A 23,198-nucleotide genomic window follows, 5' to 3' on the forward strand; every position below is an offset into this window, starting at 1 on the left:
TCATACCCTACGAAAACCGTTTAGCGTTGCTTGTTAGTCTCCATAGGCTACGGTGGCCAAAATCGAGAAAAAAACTGTCTTAAAATTGAATTTAGCAAGGAGCAGGTACCAGGGCCTCATGAGTTACGAGGAGGTGTCGTTGACCAACCCGCCGGGGGCGCTAGGCCCGGCGGCCGGGGCGCGTACGAGTATGAAGGTATCGCGGGCTGCGGCAGCTCGCGTATAGCTGTATACTTTTGGTTTGTTTACCTATATGATTCTACTAGTTGAAAGTATTATTTTTTTGTCTCGTAGAAAAAGTATTGTATACAATAGTGATATAATCAAGCTTTTCAATCTCGTACCTTAACTTAAGCAACTCAGTAAGCTTCGTTGCTTAAACACGGTACTCGACTGAAAAGCTCTCTATTATATCACGATTGTATAAAATACTATTGTTTTATTAAAAAAAATATGGCCGAAATATAATGATGTGATATATTTTTAGAATCGCCTCAAAAAGCCCTTTCGTATGAATACGATAGGTTACGATAGGTTTTCCATACAAAAAAATAATGTTTTACTCCCCCCCCCCGGGATTTTTTTAGGAACTGCAGGTCAAAAAATTTATTTTGACCTCTAGTATGCGTGTGCCAAACGGCTAACCTGTACATCGATTTGCGGTTTTTCTTTGTAATTGGGGTCGAGCGGCTTCCGTTAGCTGTTTGGTCGCAATTAACACGCTCCTCCTCGCTTCGCCCGTCGTCGCACCTATCTTGAATCTGTCAAATGACTAGACTTTATTGTATTAAAAATATTTAATCAAATGAATGATTTGGCGAAAGAAATGTATCTATTCCAAATGTTGTATGTCATAATAATAATCTACTTAATAATTCTACGTTGTCATGATGAAAGTTTTCTGAATGTTGGTTGCCAAAGTATAAATCCATCTGCGAAAAATTGGTTGGCAAGTGAAATTCGGACAATAAAAGGTTGGCGAAAAGGCAGAACACCTTCTAAAATCATTATTAGGTATCGTTGTCTCGGCTTTTTTCTATGGCTCATGGGAATCCAAGAATTGGCGTGGGGGCTAGTTTTTACGAAAGCGACTGCCATCTGACCTCTTCCGACCCAGAGGAGAACCTAGTCCATTTTCTCTCAATGTTTTCTTTCACTGAAAAGTACACAACTTCCGAAAAACTAATTTGTACGACCCGCAACCTCAGGATTGAAAGTCGCACGCTCTTACCGCTAAGCTACCAGCACTCTTACGTTTCTCTCTTTAGATTCTAGCATTATACACAACTCCCAAAAAACTCCAAGAGTTCTTTCCTTACTCTTAGCTCGCGAAAAAGCAGCGGGGCCAGTGGGAGAACTAATGCGGAAGAGATCTCAGATGAAAAAGTTAAGAGGGGGCTCCCGCTGTTGTAGTTTTTATTTTGATTTTATACGACACTATTTTTACGAGGGCAGACTCCAAGAAAAACTTTAAAAGGTTAAAGTTGACTCGATAGAAAAAAATCACGAAAACATGACTAATTTACTTTTATTGTCAATTTTGTATATCGTTACCCTGCATTCCATTCCATAGCACTCGATATAAACGATTTTTAGTCACTCGCCTAAAAAATTAGTGAGTGAAACCGCTAAGTTAGTTAAGTCATATAATCTCATAGAATTTTGACGTTTTAAAATACCACTTGCACCGTCTGGGCTATCAAAATCGCTGCCAACTTAGCTTGGTCTAACTCTAACATGAAATTAAACATGAAATACAATGCGAATCGCACTGCAAAAAAAGTAGGAAACTACAAAAGAATACATCGAGATTCTCGCAACACCCCCCTAAACTAAAGTGCCCCCAATGTTCAAAATGTATTAATTTTCGTTACATTTTCGTTACACGATCGTCTTTGGGTCACTGACCTACATACTTATTATTATGTGTACTGTGCACCTTTAAACTCAAATCAGTCCAGTAGTTTCGGAGCAAATTGGTTGTAACGGACACAAAGACACGAGTGATCTTTTAAGGCAGTGTTTTTCAATATGTGGGTCGCGACCCCCTTCTATTGTAAAGAGATTGAGGTACCTAATACCTATGCCTTACTAATTACTAGCAAATAGGTACCTAAATTAGTCAATCAATGGGATTGGTGGGTCGAAGTATTTTACAGATGGCGTCAGCTTGGCTTGCCCTGTCAATCCCTGGAATTGTGTCAAATTCTTGGCTTTTTTTTTCTTCTATTTTATGCCCTTTAAGAGCGCTATTACATTTCGGCGTTGAGCGAGTTTAGGTATTTTACGCGCTGCGGCGGGCTGTGCGAGCTCAGTATGCCGATCCCTTCTACCACGTTTTCCCTCTCGCTCGCACTACAATGATGGATTAAATAATCTTGATCCTTCGTGAAGCATACTGAAAACAATTATAACGACACTAACTGTACTTAAATTTTAAAATCCTAATTATTGTTATTTGGTACGAAAATACTAAATCCAGTGCAAATGTACTTACTTTTGTATTATAAAAGTATTATTTTATACTAGAAAGAAATTATACTCGCTTGTTTACATGTTTCGTCATTACATTTGGTACAGGTACAGGGTAACCGTACCGCATGGGTAGCGAAACTATTTTAGCTATATGTAGCAGTGTTGGCCGTAATTGTTAATTTTAATTAACCATTGATCACTTGCATTAACCATTAGTTCCGCCATTAACCAATTGCATTAAAGTTAATTCGAATTAAATTTTTGAGACGTTAATGGCCATTGAAGTTAAAGTTTTGTTTAGTGTTGTTTGACATATCAGTCAAATTTGACAGATTGACAGTTTTTGTCTTAGTGTTGGATGATGCTGGACATTCTGATGTTTTGAAAAGATGTGTCCCGCCGAGTTTGTTGCCGGTCCCATATTAGGATACCCTCCTACAATTTAGGAGGGAATTAAATCTTCTCGGGTCCGTGGTGTAGGGTTGGAGCCGGCATAGTTTTTATCGCGTATATATATATATATCTTTACTTGAAAAATAATTATAGTGTATAACTAGCCTTATGAACCGATTTTGCATGTACAACCAGCCTTAAAGTTTGTAGTCTATGATTGTTCATTATTTTAGTATGTGGGTATTTTTGCACTTTGTAATTTTTCCTCAGTCACCCGTTGACCACGAACGCTGTAAAGAGTTCGAAACGTCGGGATGTATTATAAATTCAATATACGCGATATAATCCGTTTTCATAGTTTTATTTCATGAGTAACTATCGCGGTAACCGAAGACAATATTAGTTTTTGTCTTTTTTAGTGAAAATGAACATGGTTTGTTTGCTAAATTATATCCCAAAAAGATAATTTTCACTGAAAATGACAAAAACTGTCAATCTGTCAAACTTGACTGATATGTCAAACAACACTAAACTATGTCACTTAGTACCAAACTTTAACAAAACGTTAATTTTCACAAAAAATTACAAAAACTGCCAAACTGTCAATTTTGACAGTTTTGACAGATATGTCAAACTACATTTTCCATCCCATGACTAATGATGAAGGTCCTATCAAAGTCGGACAAGCCGTTTCGTTTAGGGATCCAAAACTGTCAAAATGTCACAAAATGTCAATTTTGACAGATAGTATAAATCTACACTTAACAATGTCACTGGGTGCTAAATTCTATCCCAGAAAGATAATTTTCACTGAAAATGACAAAAACTGTCAATCTGTCAAATTTGACTGATATGTCAAACAACACTAAACTATGTCACTTAGTACCAAACTTTAACAAAACATGTTAATTTTCACTAAAAATGACAACCTGTCAATTTTGACAGTTTTGACAGATGTGTCAAACTACATTTTCCATCCCATAACTAATGTTGAAGGTCCTATCAAAATCGGACAAACCGTTTCGATTTGGGATCCAAAAATGTCAAACTGTCACAAAATGTCAATTTTGACAGATTGTATAGTTCTACACTTGACAATGTGACTTGGTGCTAAATTATATCCCAAATAGATAATTTTCACTGAAAATGACAAAAACTGTCAATCTGTCAAATTTGACTGATATGTCAAACAACACTAAACTATGTCACTTAGTACCAAACTTTAACAAAACATTAATTTTCACTAAAAATGACAAAAAACTGTCAAACTGTCAATTTCGACAGTTTTGACAGATGTGTCAAACTACATTTTCCATCCCATGACTAATGTTGAAGGTCCTATCAAAATCGGACAAACCGTTTCGATTTGGGATCCAAAAATGTCAAAATGTCGCAAAATGACAATTTTGACAGATTGTATAAATTTACACTTAACAATGTCACTTGGTGCTAAATTATATCCCAAAAACATAATTTTCACTGAAAATGACAAAAACTGTCAATCTGTCAGACTGATATGTCAAACAACACTAAACTATGTCACTTAGTACAAAACTTTAACAAAACATGTTAATTTTCACTAAAAATGACAAAAACTGTCAAACTGTCAATTTTGACAGTTTTGACAGATGTGTCAAACTACATTTTCCATCCCATGACTAACGTTGAAGGTCCTATCAAAATTGGACAAGCCGTTTCGATCTGGGATCCAAAACTCTCAAAAATGACAATTTTGACAGATAGTATAAATCTACACTTAACAATGTTACTTGGTGCTAAATTCTATCCCAAAAAGACAATTTTCCCTGAAAATGACAAAAACTGTCAATCTGTCAAATTTGACTGATATGTCAACCAAACCTTAGTTCCATTAGGTACTGCCAGGGTTCAGCATCAGCTCTATCATGGGTACTGCTCTCCTAAGTGCTCATCAAGACGAGTCGGATGACTAAAACAGCGTGTGCCTATGTTGCACCAATCCTAAGTTCCACTAGGTACTGCCACGGTTCAGCATCAGCTCTATCATGAGTACTGCTCTCCCAAGTTGCTCATCAAGACGAGTCGAATGATCAAAACAGTGTGCGCCTATGTTGCACCAAACCTAAGTTCCAGTAGGTACTGCCAGGGTTCATAAGGAGGATGAGTAATACATACTCAAAACTTATACAAGTTCAGTCTTAGTTATATCGGAGCATCGTTTATAATGGCGTAAACGCCATCGACAATAAGGTCCCCTTTTATAGGAAATACCACATTTTATTCTGTTTTTAGTATTTGTTGTTATAGCGGCAACAGAAATACATCTGTGAAACTTTCAACTGTCTAGCTATCACGGTTCATGAGATACAGCCTGGTGACAGACGGACAGACAGACAGACAGACAGCGGAGTCCTAGTAATAGGGTCCCGTTTTTACCCTTTGGGTACGGAACCCTAAAAACAGAATAAAATAGATATTTAAGTGGTGCTCCCATACAACGAACGTGATTTATTTACCGTTTTGTGCGTAGTACGGAACCCTTTGTGCGCGAGTCCGACTCGCACTTGGCTGTTTTTTATTTTATTTACTACCTATAAAATGTCAGGTAATTTCAAATATTTTTATTGTTGTTCGGAAGTTTGTTATGTTACTATACTATATTATAATACTATAACAACAAATACAGTACTCGGATCAAAGTTTCTCAGTCGCAGTTTACACGCACACAGTATTGCGTTTTACACGGCGCCTGCCGCACACAACGATAAAAAACCTCGTTGTCGCCGTCGAAAACGTGCGGAGCCGACCGACACAGGTCCGACCTCTTCAAGCTCTGCCGCGGTACTGAAATCGCCAGCGCGCGTCATCGGCAATATAGAGTAGTTTTCAAAAAATTGCCAAAAAATTAAAGTAGAATTTGATAAACAGAAATGTATACCAACAGTATAAGCATACGTTGCTGATTGCTCGTGTATAAAAATGACTTCGATACTAAGTAGATTTTCGTAGGAATTTACACTTGTTTCGAAGAGAAAATTCAATTCGTTTAACATTGATTTTCTCTTTCTTAAAAGCATGTAGGAAGAATATCGTTCGATATTCCTAAAGTACAGGATATTAGTAATACAAAATATCCAACTTTAGCAGAGTAAACTTCTCAAAATTTACAAATAAGAGCTCACAATTCAGTGCTTCACGCGGTTTTTCGTAAACGACCATCAGAAAAAAAATCATTACTAATTTAATAAGTCCTTTTTCTAAAATGTACAACGATATTCCTAAAGATAAGAAGACGCTCTTACTGGAACAAGTACTCTTTATTTCTAATAATGAGCGTAAAATCTTAAATCTTGTCGGGAATATCATCAATTTTACATTATTTCGACTTTTCTTGTAAGAACGCTCTTAAGCCAAATCTCATAGAACAAAACTAGAGACAGGGAAAAACTATGATGGCGCCATCTATGCAAACCTTTGACAGTTGCCAACCCCATTAATGACGACATCTACTTGACATTGACACCACCTAAAATCAGAACATCACCATATCACCTGGATAACGTATGAACGTATCTACACGTAGTTTCCAGCAGGCTAATAATAATATGTGATAATGATAAGTAATTCGACAGCGTGCGCGTTACCAAGCCCGCGACATATGGGGGCTTGGCTCTGACGCGTCAACCGAAAACACTTTGGCCCTCAGCACACGGAGCGTTAGCGTAAGAGACGCGTAAGTGTATGGTAAAAGCGTCGCGTAAGCGTAATCGTTCTGTTTGCATCAAAAGTCGTAATGACGACAGAAATCTCATACGCTTGATACGCTATCACTACGACGACGCTTCGTGTGCGGACTTCTTTGAGCTTGTTGGTGCTCGTAGCGCTCTCGTTCTACGCGCGTATTACATTACGATACGCTTATCTTACGTTACGACGCCGTGTGCTCCTTATGTAACAAGAAAATAAATACAATTTCACGTCATTACACTTATATAATTTGGAGGTTGCGACCTAGCCTAGATAATCACTCGAGCAAACTGAACATGATCCCATGTTTATGAAATTGTGTAATGTAGTAGGTACTGTTGGCGCCTAACTACTCCGGGCGGTCACGTTTCACTATTATCGGAGTCATGAAATGTTGGCAACATTTTGAAGATTTTTTTCAGATCATAATTTGATTGATAAATAATAAACATATTAAGTAATAGGTATACCTACGTACGATGGATATCTGAAATATCTGCGCCTTTCGCTGGATAGTTGGATACATTTTTATTGTGGTTTAGTATTTGTTTTCGCGTTTTCTTGTTTACTAAATAAAAGCAAACTACAACGAATCTATTGCCATTTACCGATTTCAAAACCTATTTGTTTTATTATGTAAAACTGGGTACCTAATTTTAGGCTGGGACATAGCACTCGTCTTCCCCTGCACCTCGTGGAATCTGTGAGAAATGAACCATATAACAGACTGATTGAATAATCAGACAACGGTCTTTCTTTAAGAAAACTCCCGCCCATTAGTCGGTGTATTACCAACCGACAAACCGCTCTGTCCACCAGGTTGGTTGGTGGTGGTGGAGAATGGGCACAGCTCTAATTAAAATATAAGTAATTACTTACTTACTGCTGTGGCGCGACGACCCGAAGTGGATCTTGGCCTCCGACACCAAAGACCGCCATGCTATACTACCTAACTATAACTCGTAACAAAGAACTCTGCCCATCCTTACTAATAGGTAAAAATGTATAAAGCCTATCCTTTGAAATACCTAATGTTACTCATAAAACATTAAATATTTCAAGGGGTGGCAAAATGTTAAGACCTATCTTAACAAGTAACATATAAGTAGGTATTAGCATACCTGAATACCGACTTACCTAATCAAGATAGATTAAGTCTCTCAATCGTCTGTAGGTGGCACCACAGTCCTATGATATGCAAAGGTGACATCTACCGAAACTCTTGGGTACTAGTATAAGTGCTCAATGAGCTTAGTTAGCTATGTCAATGTATGTAATAGTTCATACGTCAATGTATGTATCCACAACCGCGGAACTTCCGCATTATTTTCAAAATCCGCATCCGCATAAATCGATGCGGAACAGGTCGGTACAGGAACGTCTTAGCGGCGGTGTAAGTGTTAGGTAATTTCGTCATTACCCAATAGCAAAGAGGATATAATAGGATAGAGCGGTACTGTCATAGTAAATTTTATAACCACAGTGAATTCACTGCCATCTATCGACACACTTTAAAACTAAAAATGAAGATTTTAAAAGTACGATAAAATGTATTTAAATATGGATAAATGATTTTTTTATTTGCATTAATTATTTTTATATGATTTTGCAACTAGTTTTCCCTTAGCTCCGTTACGCCAGTGTGAAATAACATGAATCTTCAATTAACGCCAGTTTATTTAAAATCCGTTTAAATTACGGCCCCCAAATTTTGCCAAAATAGCGTATTGGTAGGCATTTTAGTTTTTAGCGGCGAAATATTGAAAAACCTTTTTTACCAAGAAAAAACCTAATAGCACTAATAGCAGTACGGATAATATGGTCGTATTTGTCTACGTGACAGCGTGATAATGACGTGTCTGTCTGTTCTGTTGTCAATCACAATATCATATACAAAGGAAAAAATTGGTCATTTTTTCCTTTGTATATGATATTTATTTCGTTAATAGTTTAAATAGTAATGTGACTACTTGTAAAAACACAATTTAAAATATTTTCATAAGAAAGTAATTTAATTTGTTCTTAGAGCAATCACGTGTTGTTACTAAATTGTGACACTTATTTTATCACGTGGATAAAAAGGCATCCATAATACACATGGTTTAATTTTTTACAGTACATATGGTGCTACTTTCTCGCACTAGTGCGTAAAAGAGCACTTTTCGTGCATATGTCGAAAGTTTAAAGGGCCATATGTACTGTAAAACGTTGTACGATACACGTGCGGATAGGTAATTCGCAACTCGTGTCTTAACTCCCGTGTTTTAACTCCCTGCGGTCGTGTTTTAATTTATCGCCACTCGTTTCGAATTTCCTCTTTTCCGCACTTGTATCGTAAATAACTATTGTTAGCCCCTACCACTGTATTTATCGAAATGGCTAGAAACAAATTCACGATTATTAATTACTTGTTTAATATTACAATAGTATGTATAAGATAAAGCTATACTGATTTATTTCGTAATTTTTGCTGCATTAGTTACGCTGAAACGTTAATGAAATGCAATTTCTCCTGTAAATCCCACGGATTGACGCCTATTAAGGGAAAACTAGCTGTTTCACTGATATGCGTTAAAATTGTTAAATAACAAACGAAACCATCAACGCCCTCTATACGAGAGTGGGCCAAAGGTAGTGGCGCCATCTGATCGAGAATCAAATTTTCGTGATTTTCGAGGCACGTTTTTTCCTTAGACTATACTGTATCCATCTATTACGGAGTTATATCTATCTTTGCCCAATAGGAATCTCTTTGCGTTTTTGTGATTCGTTGATCGAGCAATTTAGAATATGACGGACAAAACACTATTAATCTATGCACTCGGATCAGTTCAACTCAGGGATCGAATACCGGTATATTTTTCATACAAATTAATTTAGATATTGAATTTCGGTATGTTGTTTATGTATATTTTTCCATTTCATTTAGGATTTTAGGTGATCTGATAACTCATTGTCCTTACCTAAATACCTTTCTACAATATCAAAGAAATATTTCAAATGCTACGTGATATTTTGATTTTAAGTTATACCGGTAACGATCCCTGGTTCAACTTGTTCAGCGGTGAAAATCGACTAGATCCAGAAAAGTCGGCCAAGTTACTGTTTATTAAATATAACGCGCGCACCTTAATATATTCTTGTTCAAATACTAAAAGTTGCGTTTTTTGACAAAAATTATTAAACGTAATATTTGACGTTTTTATGTACCTAATCTTGACATCCGCGTCAGCGGATGTGAGCCTTTAAATATCCGCATCCGCGTCCGCGGATGTCAAAAAATCTGCATTCGCAACATCCCTAGTACATACCAATCAATCAAATGTTGGTACCTACCTATACATGGAAGGATTGCAAATATGTGGCTAAATTCCATTAGATTAAGGGTCTTTAACTCCTTATAAATAAATAAATAAAAATTTCAGATGGAAACTGCATTATTGCACTGGAAGCATAAGGACCCTTTTGTATGGAAAGCCACATATTTCACTCTACTTCTTAGTTGTGCTGACGGGGAGTAAATAAGTAGATAGGTACCTATTGTCGCTCGCTAGGTTTGCACGACGCACGTGGGTATCCATCCACCCACGCAGTAGATATTTTTATCTTCTACGAAATTAGTGAAACTAATATTTCATACGTTTTTCGTAAAATTTAGGACGCATAGTATTCGCCAACGCAATGTTATATTGTATTGCAAACGCTTATGATTCCATTTGAACGTAGCGACATTCCAGATTTCTTTTCCATTTGTATTCCAATACATTTAGTAACGTATCAAGTCCTACGCAGGTACGTCCTGCGTTGTTATATATTTTAAAACAAGTTCCACAAAACTACATATATAATTCACATGCAGTATTTAATACAATTATTTAACAAAGCTCTTCCTGTTGTTATTCACGCTGGCTGGTAATTTGGAGTAATTACCCAAACGTTGTAGCAGTAGGCCACGGTGACAATAGTAGCAATCTAAATAGCAATGACCTGCGGTTTAGTTAGTCTAACAGTGTTTGTTTTAAGCTAGGGACACACTTAGCCCACGTACGCAACATATGCGATGCATTATGACTGAACCCTGAAATTTATATGCTTAGAAACATCATCATCTTCCTCGCGTTATCCCGGCATTTTGCCACGGCTCATGGGAGCCTCGGGTCCGCTTGACAACTAATCCTAAGAATTGGCGTAGGCACTAGTTTTTACGAAAGCGATTGCCATCTGACCTTCCAACCCATAGGGGGAAACTAGGCCTTGTTAGGATTAGTCCGGTTTCCTCACGATGTTTTCCTTCACCGAAAAGCGACTGGTATAAATATCAAATGATATTCCTATCCTTATGCTTAGAAACATACTTATACAAATTTCAAGGTCCAGATTGTCATAATGCATTGCATACTTTGCGTATACGTGGGATGTGTGTCGCTGCCTTTAGAATTGTTGATACAATACAATACTCTATTGCACATAACATCTCAATACAAGAAAATAAATAGCAATTTTCTTGTGAAATAAATATATCTAATCTTGTTTTCCATACTTTGCGAGTTCGTGACCGTGATTGTGACGTCACGATCACGTTCGATTTAGTAAGGAGCGTTTTATACGTTGTGTAAGATTGTCAGATTTTAACTATCGTTTATGAATTTTGTATTGCTTTAAGAGGAAAGGGGACGGCCGCTTCTCCATACAAACGTAGTCCCCATTTTCCTCTCTGGATATTGACATTATAGAATATATTTTTACATAAGTTGATGTATTTCGATTTATTGATTATTAAAAATTAGGAGCGAAAAACTGATTTCATACAAATTTTTAAATGCTCCTATAAATTTTATAATAATTAAAAATTTGAAAAAAAAAAAACAAAGGTAGAGGCATAGCTGTGCTTGATATACAACAAATTGTGTCAAAATATTTTCAATAATGTTAATATCCAGAGAGGATAATGAGGACTACGTTTGTATGAAAAGGCGATTTCGCGCGCGGGTCCTCCTCCACTTTAGTCTTAATGTAATGAGTCCCATATAGGTAGACATTTGATCCTCAAATTGATGGATGGACATTAAAAAAAATCTTGTCATCTAGCTTATTACGGATTAGCACTTCTACCTACTAGAACCTTCGCACTAGAACCTAGCAGGATCTAGGTTCAATAAACTTTGATTGTTAAAACTATACTCATGCCCAGAATTAGGTAGAGTAAACTGACTTTAAATAATAACTAACTGAATTATTGCTGATTAAGGCAGGTTTTCGTAAAAAATCTAGACACGCGGCAGCGTGTCCAGCTAAGTTAAAAAAAGAAAGAACTGGCGACGCAGCAACCGTGTGTAATATTCCACGAACGATTTCGAGCTACTTTTGACCCCTTCACAACTTGAAACCTGTTTAACCTGCACATATGAAATTTGGCATATTTATTCAAGCCCCTTAGCTTATCCAGAATACAAAATTTCATCAACGTTGCTCAAACAGTTATTGAAAAATTCACGTTAAAAAACCGGCATTTTTGTGACTGCCTGACTGACTTATAGATCAAAAACCTAAAAAAACCTAACCCACTTCCAGATGATCTAGAAACTTCAAATTTGGCATCAAGGTAAATTATACAGGGAAAAATCAGAAAATTGTAAATTGATCGATAATTCGATGGAAAAGACCATATATTGATAATTTAAAATTTAATCGGTCAAAAACCTAACCCCAGATGACCTAGAAACTTGATATTTGGCAACAAGGTAGACTATTAGGTGTGCATACAGGGAAAAATCTCAAAATTAAAAATTGATTGATAATTCGATGGAAAAAACCATATATTGATCATTTAGGACTTAATCGGTCAAAAACCTAACCCACTTTCAGATGACCTAGAAACTTGACATTTGGCAACAAGCTAGACCATTAGGTGTGTATACAGGGAATAATCTGAAAATTAAAAATTGATCAATAATTCTATTGGGAAAATCATATATTGATAATATTAGATTAAATTAAGACTAATATTATAGGTCAAAAATCTAACCCACTTTCAGATAACCTAGAAACTTGATATTTGGCATCAAGGTAGACTATAAAATAAATATACAGGAAAAAATCTGAAACCTGAATATTATTGATAATTCGATAAAAAAAAACATATATGAATACTTATTAGATTGATAAATACTTACAGACCAAAAACCTAACCCACTTCTAGATGACCCAGAAACTTGATATTTGGCATAAAGGTAGACTATTAGGCGTATACTAAGAAAAAAATCTAAAAACAAAACTGTTTTCCGGATGTTCTCATCTGGAGGTCGCATTTAGACACTTGTACTATTGTTCTGTGTTAGAGCACTATCATCCTGGATGCTTCGGGCCTTCGGTCCTATGCGGAGCTGGGCCTTCGGCCTTCGCGTTTAGACACATGTTCTAAGTGTGTCCCAGACTTAACTTTGTGACTACTTCACACCAACATTTTTACTTTTAATTATATTATATATTTTGAAAAGTTTAATAGCTAATATATTCAATACATTTATTTACATACAAGATATATACAGTGGTACTACGTAAACGAAATTAATAACTAGCTTAAATCTAAAATAGGCCCTTGAGGCATTGTACCAAGGATGCTGGCGGCATTTCCCCGCTGTATCGCAATGCTGATACGTTGTGCGAGAAAGCCGCCAGCTCTTCGGTCACCAGTTACGTCAACCAGACGCTTCGGGATTTCTGCAAACAACTTATGCGCGCTGGGACCCCATGGACCTAGAGTTTCAACTCCAAATGGAACGAAATGATACTCTCTACCGAGGCTCTTATATTTATTACGTTTTAAAATTTCGGCGCTTTCCGCCGCTCCGCCCGCTTTTACATTAGTCCGTTGGAGGTGGGACGGTGCCAGTGTGTCTACGCAGGTAGCATCCCACACCAACATCCGTCCCAAGCTCCAAGGAACCAAGGACATCCCATCGGGCCTCTTGCCATCATCTCTGATAATGCCAGTCGGCTCAAGAAGAGCGGGTACATTGATGGTGGCAAGAGACCGACGGATTATGTCATTAAGCGACGCATGTCTTGAAAAACGGCCGGCACTTTTTTGACAAGATAATCCATGGTGTCCCAGTCGGTCCACGTCCGTGCCACAAGAGCATATGTGTGGCGTACACACCGAAACCCCGAGTCGCAAACCAGTCGCCAGTCTAAGGGAGGCCGGATCCAAGAAAGTACCAGTATTAGGCGAAGGATGGGCATGTAGCCAGTAACCCGCTTCCCGGGCTCCGACCGCCAAAAGCCTCGCGCGGTCTGGACCTGTACAGTTGTTTAGGAGAATATTGTAAGTTAAATCACAGTAAACATTATCCCAACTCCTTTGTGAATTTGGGTTGTCTGGAAATTGTTTTCCCGGGCAAGCAATTTTAAAAGCATTTTTGGCGTCCTCAAAGCCCGCAATCTCACAGTTTGTGGGCAAAGCCCTTAAAATATTTCCTATGAGACCAGACGTGCTATGAGTGGACGCCAAAAAGGCTGGGAAGCCACACTGGAAATTTTGCGAATAAATTTTGAAAATAAATTTATCTCTTCACCTCTGGGACACCCCGGTATTATTGTGTGTTAGAGCACTAACATCCTGGACGCTTCGGGCCTTCGGCCTTACGCGGAGCTAGGCCTTCGGCCTTCGCATTTAGACACTTGCGTTATTGTTCTGTATTTAAGCACTAATCTCCTGGACGCTTCGGACTTTCGGCCCTACGCGGAGCTCGGCCTTCGGCCTTCACGTTTGGACACTTGTACTATTATTCTGTGTTAGAGCACTAACATCCTGGATGCTTCGGGCCTTCGGCCCTAAGCGGAGCTCGGCCTTCAGCCTTCGAATTTAGACACTTGTACAATTTTATTGTTCTGTGTTTAAGCACTAACAACCTGGACGCTTCGGCCTTACGCGGAGCTAGGCCTTCGGCCTTCGCATTTAGACACTTGCGTTATTGTTCTGTATTTAAGCACTAATCTCCTGGACGCTTTGGACTTTCGGCCCTACGCGGAGCTCGGCCTTCGGCCTTCACGTTTAGACACTTGTACTATTATTCTGTGTTTAAGCACTATCAACCTGGACGCTTCGGGCCTTCGGCCCTACGCGGAGCTCGGCCTTTGGCCTTCGCATTTAGACACTTGTACTATTATTCTGTTTTTAAGCACTAGCAACCTGGATGCTTCGGGCCTTTGGCCCTACGCGGAGCTCGGCCTTCGGCCTTAGCATTTATCCATGATAAATGCTAATAAATTCTGTACAAAAAGTAATGATATCCCAACAAAAACATAAATGTGAAATGGGAGCCAAGTTGTGTCGTTGTTGACTCCGGCGATAAAAGAATTGAGATCTATATAGGTGCCAAGTTCTGTGCTGTGTAGAAAATCCTGAAATTATAAAGAATTTATCTTGGCTAGTTTTTACGTATAAATAGGCTATTAAATTTGTTTGTTACATTTCTAAAATTTGGTTTGTTGGTAAAAACTAGACAAGTCAAATCCTTTATAATTTCAGGATTTTCTACACAGCACAGAACTTGGCACCCATATAGATATCAATTCTTTTATCGGCGAGTCGAGCGACAAGTCGGCAAACAACACATATTCTATATATTGAACTTGGCTTCCATTTCACATTTATGTTTTTGTTGGGATTAGTAAAGTACAGCTAATCAAGTGAACTTTTCGGCTTAGGCTGGCGGAGTGAAAACACTTCATCAATATGAGCTCATTAAATGAAAGGGAGTAGAGACTGTGCGGAAAGAGAAGAGTCGTAAAATGTAGGTTCCCTAATATTCCACGACTACGACTCTTCTGTTTCTGCACAGACTCTATACATATAGAACCCTGGAGTAAAATTAACTTCAATCCATAAAAAAACAGGAATATTTACCGTAATGATGTTGCGTCGCTCTGGCGTATTCCACCGGTACGTGTAGAACGAGTAAACAACGTTACTTATGTATAAACATATTGTCACCCGCAGGTATTCGATTCTCAACGGACGTGAGCAGGGACGAAGTGAAGGCGCTGTCCGCGCTCATGACCTTCAAGTGCGCCTGCGTCGACGTGCCCTTCGGGGGCGCCAAGGCCGGCATCAAGATTAACCCCAAGGAGTACTCCGAGCATGAGCTCGAGAAGATCACCCGCCGCTTCACGCTGGAGCTGGCCAAGAAGGGATTCATTGGTGAGTTCACTTCAGCGTCATACTTCGGACTTCTCTGGAGTCCGTCGTGACCTTCGTATGTTTCACGGCCGCGCATTAGGTGCATTAGGCGAACTGGTTGTATGACAGAATGACGCACGATAGTTTCAATTAAATTTGATAATGAGGTTCGGGACGGAGTGCAATGACCTATAGGTTAGTCGCATTTTTACGACACTGGGTTTGAATAGTCATTGTAGAATACTGGTCAATAACACCCCCAAACAACTAATTGCCAGCTTTATTTCCTTCTTTTCGAGCCTCACCGGGGTCGGCATTCGGTTCGACAGTGTTTCGATTAGCACCGACTTCAAACCTATCAGTTGCTTTGCTAGCGTACATAAAAGGGATAATATTTTATTTTATCCTTTTTGAAGTCTGTTTTTTTTTCTTCAATTTAACACTGTACAGCATATCTTTACGGTGGTCATCCCTTACGGCGCTTGCCTCTACAATGTTATATTAAAAATTAACAATTGTGTTACAAATAATATTTTTTTATTTGTTCTTAACAAACTTCATTTATGGTTTTGTCAGATTACTATTACATTCAATAAATTGTATAGATACCAGGGACCGGACAAGCCTTTCCGCGATAAAACCCTTTCAATGGGCGACACTTAAACACGGCTAACACATTGAAAGACTTTCCCTTTTGAACTGCAAGCCCATTCATAGTTTCATACCCTTACCTTTGACTAACCCTTACCGAAAAGCTAACCAAAAATAAGGCTAGCTCTTAATAAGGGTTACCCTTATCTTTAAGCGCTTTTTATAAAGGTTTCCCTTTGCGTGAAAGATACAGGATTAGTATATATCTACGGTAGTGTATGAAAAGGAAAAAAAATACGTGCCTAGTCAAAGAACGCCGCCGTCGCCGCCGACGATCGCTCGGATTCGAAGTAATGTGTGCTTTATGAACAAGGTAGACGACTTAAATTAGCACGCTTATATGCTAAAAGGGAAGCCCTTTATAAGGCTAACCCATATAAGCAATATGCAAGGTTGGTGAGCGGATGATAAGGGTTTTGTAAGGGTATTTGGGCTACCGATTACTCAAATGTGGTAGCTTTATATAAGGGTTTTTAAAAGCAAAACAAAGGGTTTCGTCTGGCAAAGGGTATGGTGAGTTAAGCCTTATGCAATACCCTTATAAAACCCCGATAAGGGATAGCGGGCCGGTCCCTGAAGATACCAACAGACAAGATTTTAACAATGTATTGGAATAGGTCAAGCCGGCATAACCAGCACACCTACTGTTGGGAACAAGCCAAGTGTGCTCCCACCCATGATCGATTATAACTTTAGACACTTTTAAACAACTACTTTTCTCTCGAGCTCACGTTTTGCAGATTCTTCTGAACTCTGAATGATTAGTATTCTGAATTAGATATTTATTTTTAGAAAAATCTTATTCAAATATTATACAGGGTGAACAATTCATACGGGGTCGTTAGGGGAAATCTGGCAATACATGAGATACGGTGATTTGCTAAATTGTATTTAGAGATAATTAAGCGGGCGGGAATAGAACTACGTAATTTCTGACGTATTCTAGTGTTTTATTAATATTTAATACATATAGCAGATCAGATATTACATGGTTTATTTTGAACAGACTGTTTTGCACGCGACTCATGTAAGTAATTGCTGGATGACATAACAAATGCTAAGCTGGTTTTTGATTAAGGCAGTGACCTAGATTACGTAGGTTGAGAGTCAATAGTCTAGCAAATTGCATAATAGATCCAGACTGATGTTCCTATTATTACCGGGCTGTTACAAGCATTGATAAGATAAGATAAGATACGATAAAAGACATTTATTCGTGACGATCACAACACAAGTACGAACATGTACAGACAACAACAGCAAGAAAAGAAGAGATCATCAAGTGTGCATCACGAAATGGACCCAACTCAACATAATGCTAGCTATAAAGCCAGCGCTGGTCTTCCGTAGGGCCCATTCGGTGATGCCACGACAGATAACACACAAATATACATATTAAAACATTACAAAGATACACACAAAGAATACCTAATTACAAACATATTAACCAAACCAAAAATAAATACATGAAGAGCACAAACAAAAATAAAAAAACAAGTATACAAGAAAAAAAAAGAAAAACATTCAAGAAACAAACAAACAAATCCATAGACAATTAATAATTATGATTGAGGAGAACCAGCATAAGTGTGGTCTGCAATGTGATGGTTCTTAATAATGGTTATAGTAATTTAGTTAATCGTTATTACATATTACATACATACATCCTCGTCGGACTCTTTTGCTGTCTTGCTGCTAAGAGGGACTGGGAAACCACATAATAATATGTGACGTTCCTCGACTAAAGGTACCTTATAAGGCGGTTTGCGCTTACGCTATTATTAATGACGCTCCGAGCGATACCAATGCGGTGCTACGCAACGTGAGTGTCAACCCCCATACGGTACCTTTACCCGTGGAACGTCACATATACCTTTCTCTGTCGTTCTCATCAGAAAATGTCTTGAAAAAAAAATAGATTTATTAAACCTTAAATGCTTTGTGAAGTCGTCTTCGCTAAGATGTGGTTATTTCAATGTTAAGTGTTAAGTAAATATGTGCGAGACGTGAATAATACATTCATAAGGTACCTATTATTAGGTGTACCAATATAACTAGCCTCAAGTCAAGTATGTCATTCAGTGGCAAAATATTTGCAAAATATGTAGTCAGTATCCTAGTGCTATGCTGTCAACTGTTCAACACAATAAATAACTAAATTATTTAACACTGATTTATGTTTTTCAGATTTATTGTTTTTTATTTGTTATACCAGTGATAAAGCGCTCATATGTATTTAAAAATGATAACGAATAACTAGCACCTTGCTTGACTCCTTCCCACTGAAGGAAATGAGTTATCAGTTAAAATGCCTAAATAATCATTTAAATAGCTTTGATAAACTGACAAATTTATCTTGACCGAGCGCGCGACCTTAACGTGTTTGCTTGGTTGCTATCAGATAATAAAAAATAAAAATAAGCGAAATATATATGCCAACGAGAATACGATAAAGCCGTTAATTTACATATGCGCTATCAATTTGTTCTACCGTATGATGGAACCTATTATGTGACTACCACCAGTTTGGCACTGACATAAACGCTATCGAGAACGTAACTTACTTTCTATGCATCTTGCTCGTACTCGCATATTAGTGCGAGCGAGATGTATAGACAGAGACAGTAAATTACGTAGACGTTAGCGTATAGTTTTGACACTGTCAGTGACTCATGGTACGGGTACTGTTATCGGCGTGACAAAGCAGATGTCACTTTTTAACGCGCTGTCACGTAGACCACCACGACCATGATAAATTGATAAACGTTCTGGCGAGCGCATGATAACTGCGTAACTATGCAAGGTACAGTCAACCAATTTGATTCCCATGCAACCTTATCGTAGATATCGTAGATATATCGTAGATAAACATTGTCGTAGAAGATAAACAAATTAAGATAAGATACAATTTATTTCATTGAAGAATATCCAAAAATTAAGTCAATCATAATACGCTTAAATAGTACTTAAATACTGTAAATATACAAACATGGTTTAAAAAATCGACATAAAATCTTGTAAGTTAAAATAATTGAAACAGGCTCAAACAATATTTTACATCGATACCTAAATTAAGTAACTTAATAAGGTCAGGTGGGGTAAGAAAAACACCGGGACAAGGTAAACACTTGTATGTAATCTTCATACTGTTTCTCTTGCCCCAAGGAAAATAAAGTATGTTTCGCTTACCCAACTTGACCTTACTTGTATCTTAGGTGACGTGTTAGTAGGTCAATGTAGTGTAAGTTAGGTGCTTATTGAGCAAAATCAATAAAGATTATTAGAGATAAGTAATTGAGGCGTTTTAGGCGCCCTCATACATGTTATTTAAATGTGGGATATATGACATTTATTACTATACCTATCTATACCTACCTACCTATTAATCCTACCTATCTATTAATAACTAATTATTTAGTTAGTTAATTAGTTTATTTTTATAAACTGTAAGAGATGTCATATATTAAAGAAAAAGTGACGAAGCCCTCCAGTGGTGAAGGTCGGATTCGAACCGGCGTCTTTAGCTATCGCGGCTAACGCCATGAATCCCTAGGCCACCTCGCCACGGCGATAGGGAACGTGCATAAACTGTAGGGGGCAGCACAGGTGCCCCCAGTTTATAGCCGCAAAGTGTAAATGTCAAGTTTATGCTTTCAATGTAGCCCACAAGGTGGCAGAATCTACAATACACGAGAAAAACGTATATGAACAGTAGAGTGCAACACTTGCTTTGGCGTGAAGTTGTCAATGTATAGTTTATGTTTCTGATTCAGGCCACAAGATGGCAGAACCTCCAACTCGCACGGTCCCTATACCCGTCCCAATTTCTCGACTATATGCCATGTAAGTAGTTTTTTTTTTCGCTGGGCACTGCTAGGATATCCGGTTTTGTGGTCGGTTTTGTTTTGTGGTTCAGACAATTTAGTGTAGGTATTCTTTCATGGTGTGTCCTGATAATCCGCAGTGACTGCATGTGGTATCTTCCCTGCACATCCCAGTACTTGGCAGAATGGCCGTAGAGCTGGCATTTGTAACATCTACTCGAGAGAGTGTAATCTCGTGTTGGGCAGGAAGTCCGATTGATAAATACGCGCTGTTGCTGAATGGTTATCTGTCTTACTTCGGCTGAGCACTCTAATATATAATTACATGTGGCATGTGGCTAGGTCCTTTTTGCCAGATTTATGGCTTAGTTTGATCGAGCTCATAAAAGTTTCCCTGGAAATATTTCTATGCTGATCTACAATATTTTGTGCATAAATGCATTCAAATACCTCACTTTCTGTGATATTCGAGAGAACGCCTAACAAGATAATTTTGGATCTCCTTTTGGTGGTTTCTTCCAATTGCAATCCTAAGTTTTGAAGCTGCTGAGATGCTTTTAACTTTTCTATATCGTCCTTGCGGTCGGTATTTATAATAACGCCTCTGTTCTTCGTCCTTCTCATTCCGCGAACATGTAGTTTAAGGGCGTCGGGTTTTATCAGGTCCTATACAAGTTTTTTGTGTCCTCGTTTGACTGATCCTTCTCCATAGGGTAAATTACAAATATTACAATAGAGTTTGTCTTGATAGGTACTAATACATGAGTTGTTACACTTGTTACCTGTTCTCACTTTGTCGGCGAAGGATACTTTTGACTTTATCTTAGGGGCAACTTGTAGACTATGCTGGAGCTCTTTAATTTGTTCTCGGATGTTCTTCTGCTCGGATGACTTGGAGCTGGACGCATGCCATGCAGAGCTGAATGAGGCCAAAAAGGCCTTGAATCTCGCCATTGCCAAGGCAAAGGACGTGGCGCACACGGCCTTCTTGGCCTCGCTAGACGAGGACCCATGGGGGCGGCCCTACAAACTTGTGAGGAAAAAGCTTCGCCGGACCGCTCCCATGGATGCAATAGAAATGGGGACCCTGCAAAATATACTAGAGGGACTGTTTCCTCCAGCTCCGCAATTCAACCCCCCTGCAATGGTGGTCCCCAGGGAAGAGGAGCCAGTGGAACCGGAGGAGGTGCCCCTAGTGACGGAGGTCGAAATGGCCTATGTGGCCCACAGGATAAGGGCCTGCAGAAAAGCCCCTGGTCCGGACGGGGTTCACGGGAGAGTAATACTCATAGCAATGGAGTACCTCGGAGACGGCCTCAAGTCCATCTTTGACCAGTGCTTAAAGGTTGGGCAGTTCCTAAAGTGCTGGAAGGAGGGAATTGTGTGCCTTCTCCGGAAGGAGGCTAGGCCGGCGGACTCCCCATCTGGGTGGAGACCATTAGTGTTGCTGGATGAATCTGGGAAGATGCTCGAACGCATAGTTGCTTCCCGGACCAACCGGCACCTAAACCAGATGGGTCCAAACCTTTCCGATCGCCAATTCGGATTCCGAAATGGCAGTTCGACAATGGACGCATTGGGGGCACTTCGGGCCTTTTGCGAGGATGCCAAAAAGAAGGGGGAGGGAGCCATTGCGGTGTCCTTGGACATCGCCAATGCATTTGGTACCCTCCCGTTAGAGGTCCACGCCGCGCCGGCGTGCCGCCGCCGACCAACCTCAGCGCGCCGCCGCCGCCGCCGGGTCGTTCAAAATTTCGCGCCGACCTCGAAATTCGAATAGATATGATGACCAAACCGACCAAAACAAACAATGCACTTTCGCCATTCCGTGCGCTAGCGACTGGTCGCTGCATGCATCACTCCGATTCACTCCCGCCCGCTCCACTGACTCCCATCCCCACCGCATCATCTATCCATCACGCCGCGTGAGTGAAGTGAACGAACGAACGCTGGCTCACTCACTTCATTGCAGTGCTTGGCTTGACTAGTTTTTTTATGTGATAGTCAGCAAACGAGCAGACGAGCCGGCTGATGGGAAGCAGTCATCATCGCCCATGGACATAAGCAACATCATAGGAGCCATTAAGCATTGCCGACCCTTGAGAACCCTAAATACCCGCTTCTTGAAGAATCCCATGTCGAAGCGCAAAGGAAATACCTCAGGAGGCAACTCATTCCACATTCTGCACGTTCTGGGAAGAAACGAGCGAGATGCCCGCTTATTCTTGGTGTGCCATGTATCTAAGAAGTGAGGATGAGTTTTGCTCCTTTGGCGGGAGGTGCGGTGATAGAAACGAGACGATGGCACCAGATCAAAAAGTTCTTCAGAACATTCCCCATTGTACAGACGAACATGCAAAGAGAGCCAACGTCTCTCCGAAGACTAAAGAGGCTCTAAGCCGTCAGTAAGTTCGGGATCGCCGACAATACGAACTGCCCGCCGTTGGATGGAGTCAAGGGGAAGGAGCTGGTATTGTGGAGCGCCAGACCAGAGATGAGAACAGTACTCCATATGAGGTCGAACCTGCACTTTATATAACAAAAGTCGGTGACCCGGTGTGAAGTACTGTTTGGCTCTGTTAAGCACCCCAAGCTTTTTGGAGGCCAGTTTGGCTTTTTGTTTCAGATGACTACGAAACTGGACTTCGTTCGTAATGTATAATGTACCAAGTATCGCGACTTTTAGCGGTGGTAAAGGGAATGCCCTGAAACTTTGGCGCCGTGACAAATGGGTTTTTTTTTGGCGGAAAACGCGCAGACTTGTGTCTTACTAGGGTTGAACTGGACGAGGTTACGTCTACCCCATTCGGAGACCTATTCAAGGGACGTCTCGATCTCAGACACAAGTCGCATCCTGCACTTCGACACCTGCTCAGGGGGGCGTTTGCGCGACCTGTATAACAGCTATCACCAGTGCTGTCATCCGCATAGCAATGAATATTGTTAGT

General features: G+C 39.4%; 1 protein-coding gene across 2 annotated transcripts in view; it reads left to right on the forward strand.

Moving 5' to 3' along the window:
• LOC134750530 (glutamate dehydrogenase, mitochondrial) overlaps nt 1-23,198 on the forward strand; it is a 46,445-nt gene that overhangs the window by 6,360 nt on the left and 16,887 nt on the right. For both annotated transcript variants that reach the window (XM_063685729.1, XM_063685735.1), the window contains exon 2: nt 15,596-15,796. In XM_063685729.1, coding sequence (XP_063541799.1) covers nt 15,596-15,796 — 201 coding nt within the window. The remainder of the gene's footprint in view (nt 1-15,595; nt 15,797-23,198) is intronic.

The sequence above is a fragment of the Cydia strobilella genome, chromosome 2 (assembly GCF_947568885.1).
Source record: "Cydia strobilella chromosome 2, ilCydStro3.1, whole genome shotgun sequence".
Classification (NCBI taxonomy): Eukaryota; Metazoa; Arthropoda; class Insecta; order Lepidoptera; family Tortricidae; genus Cydia; species Cydia strobilella.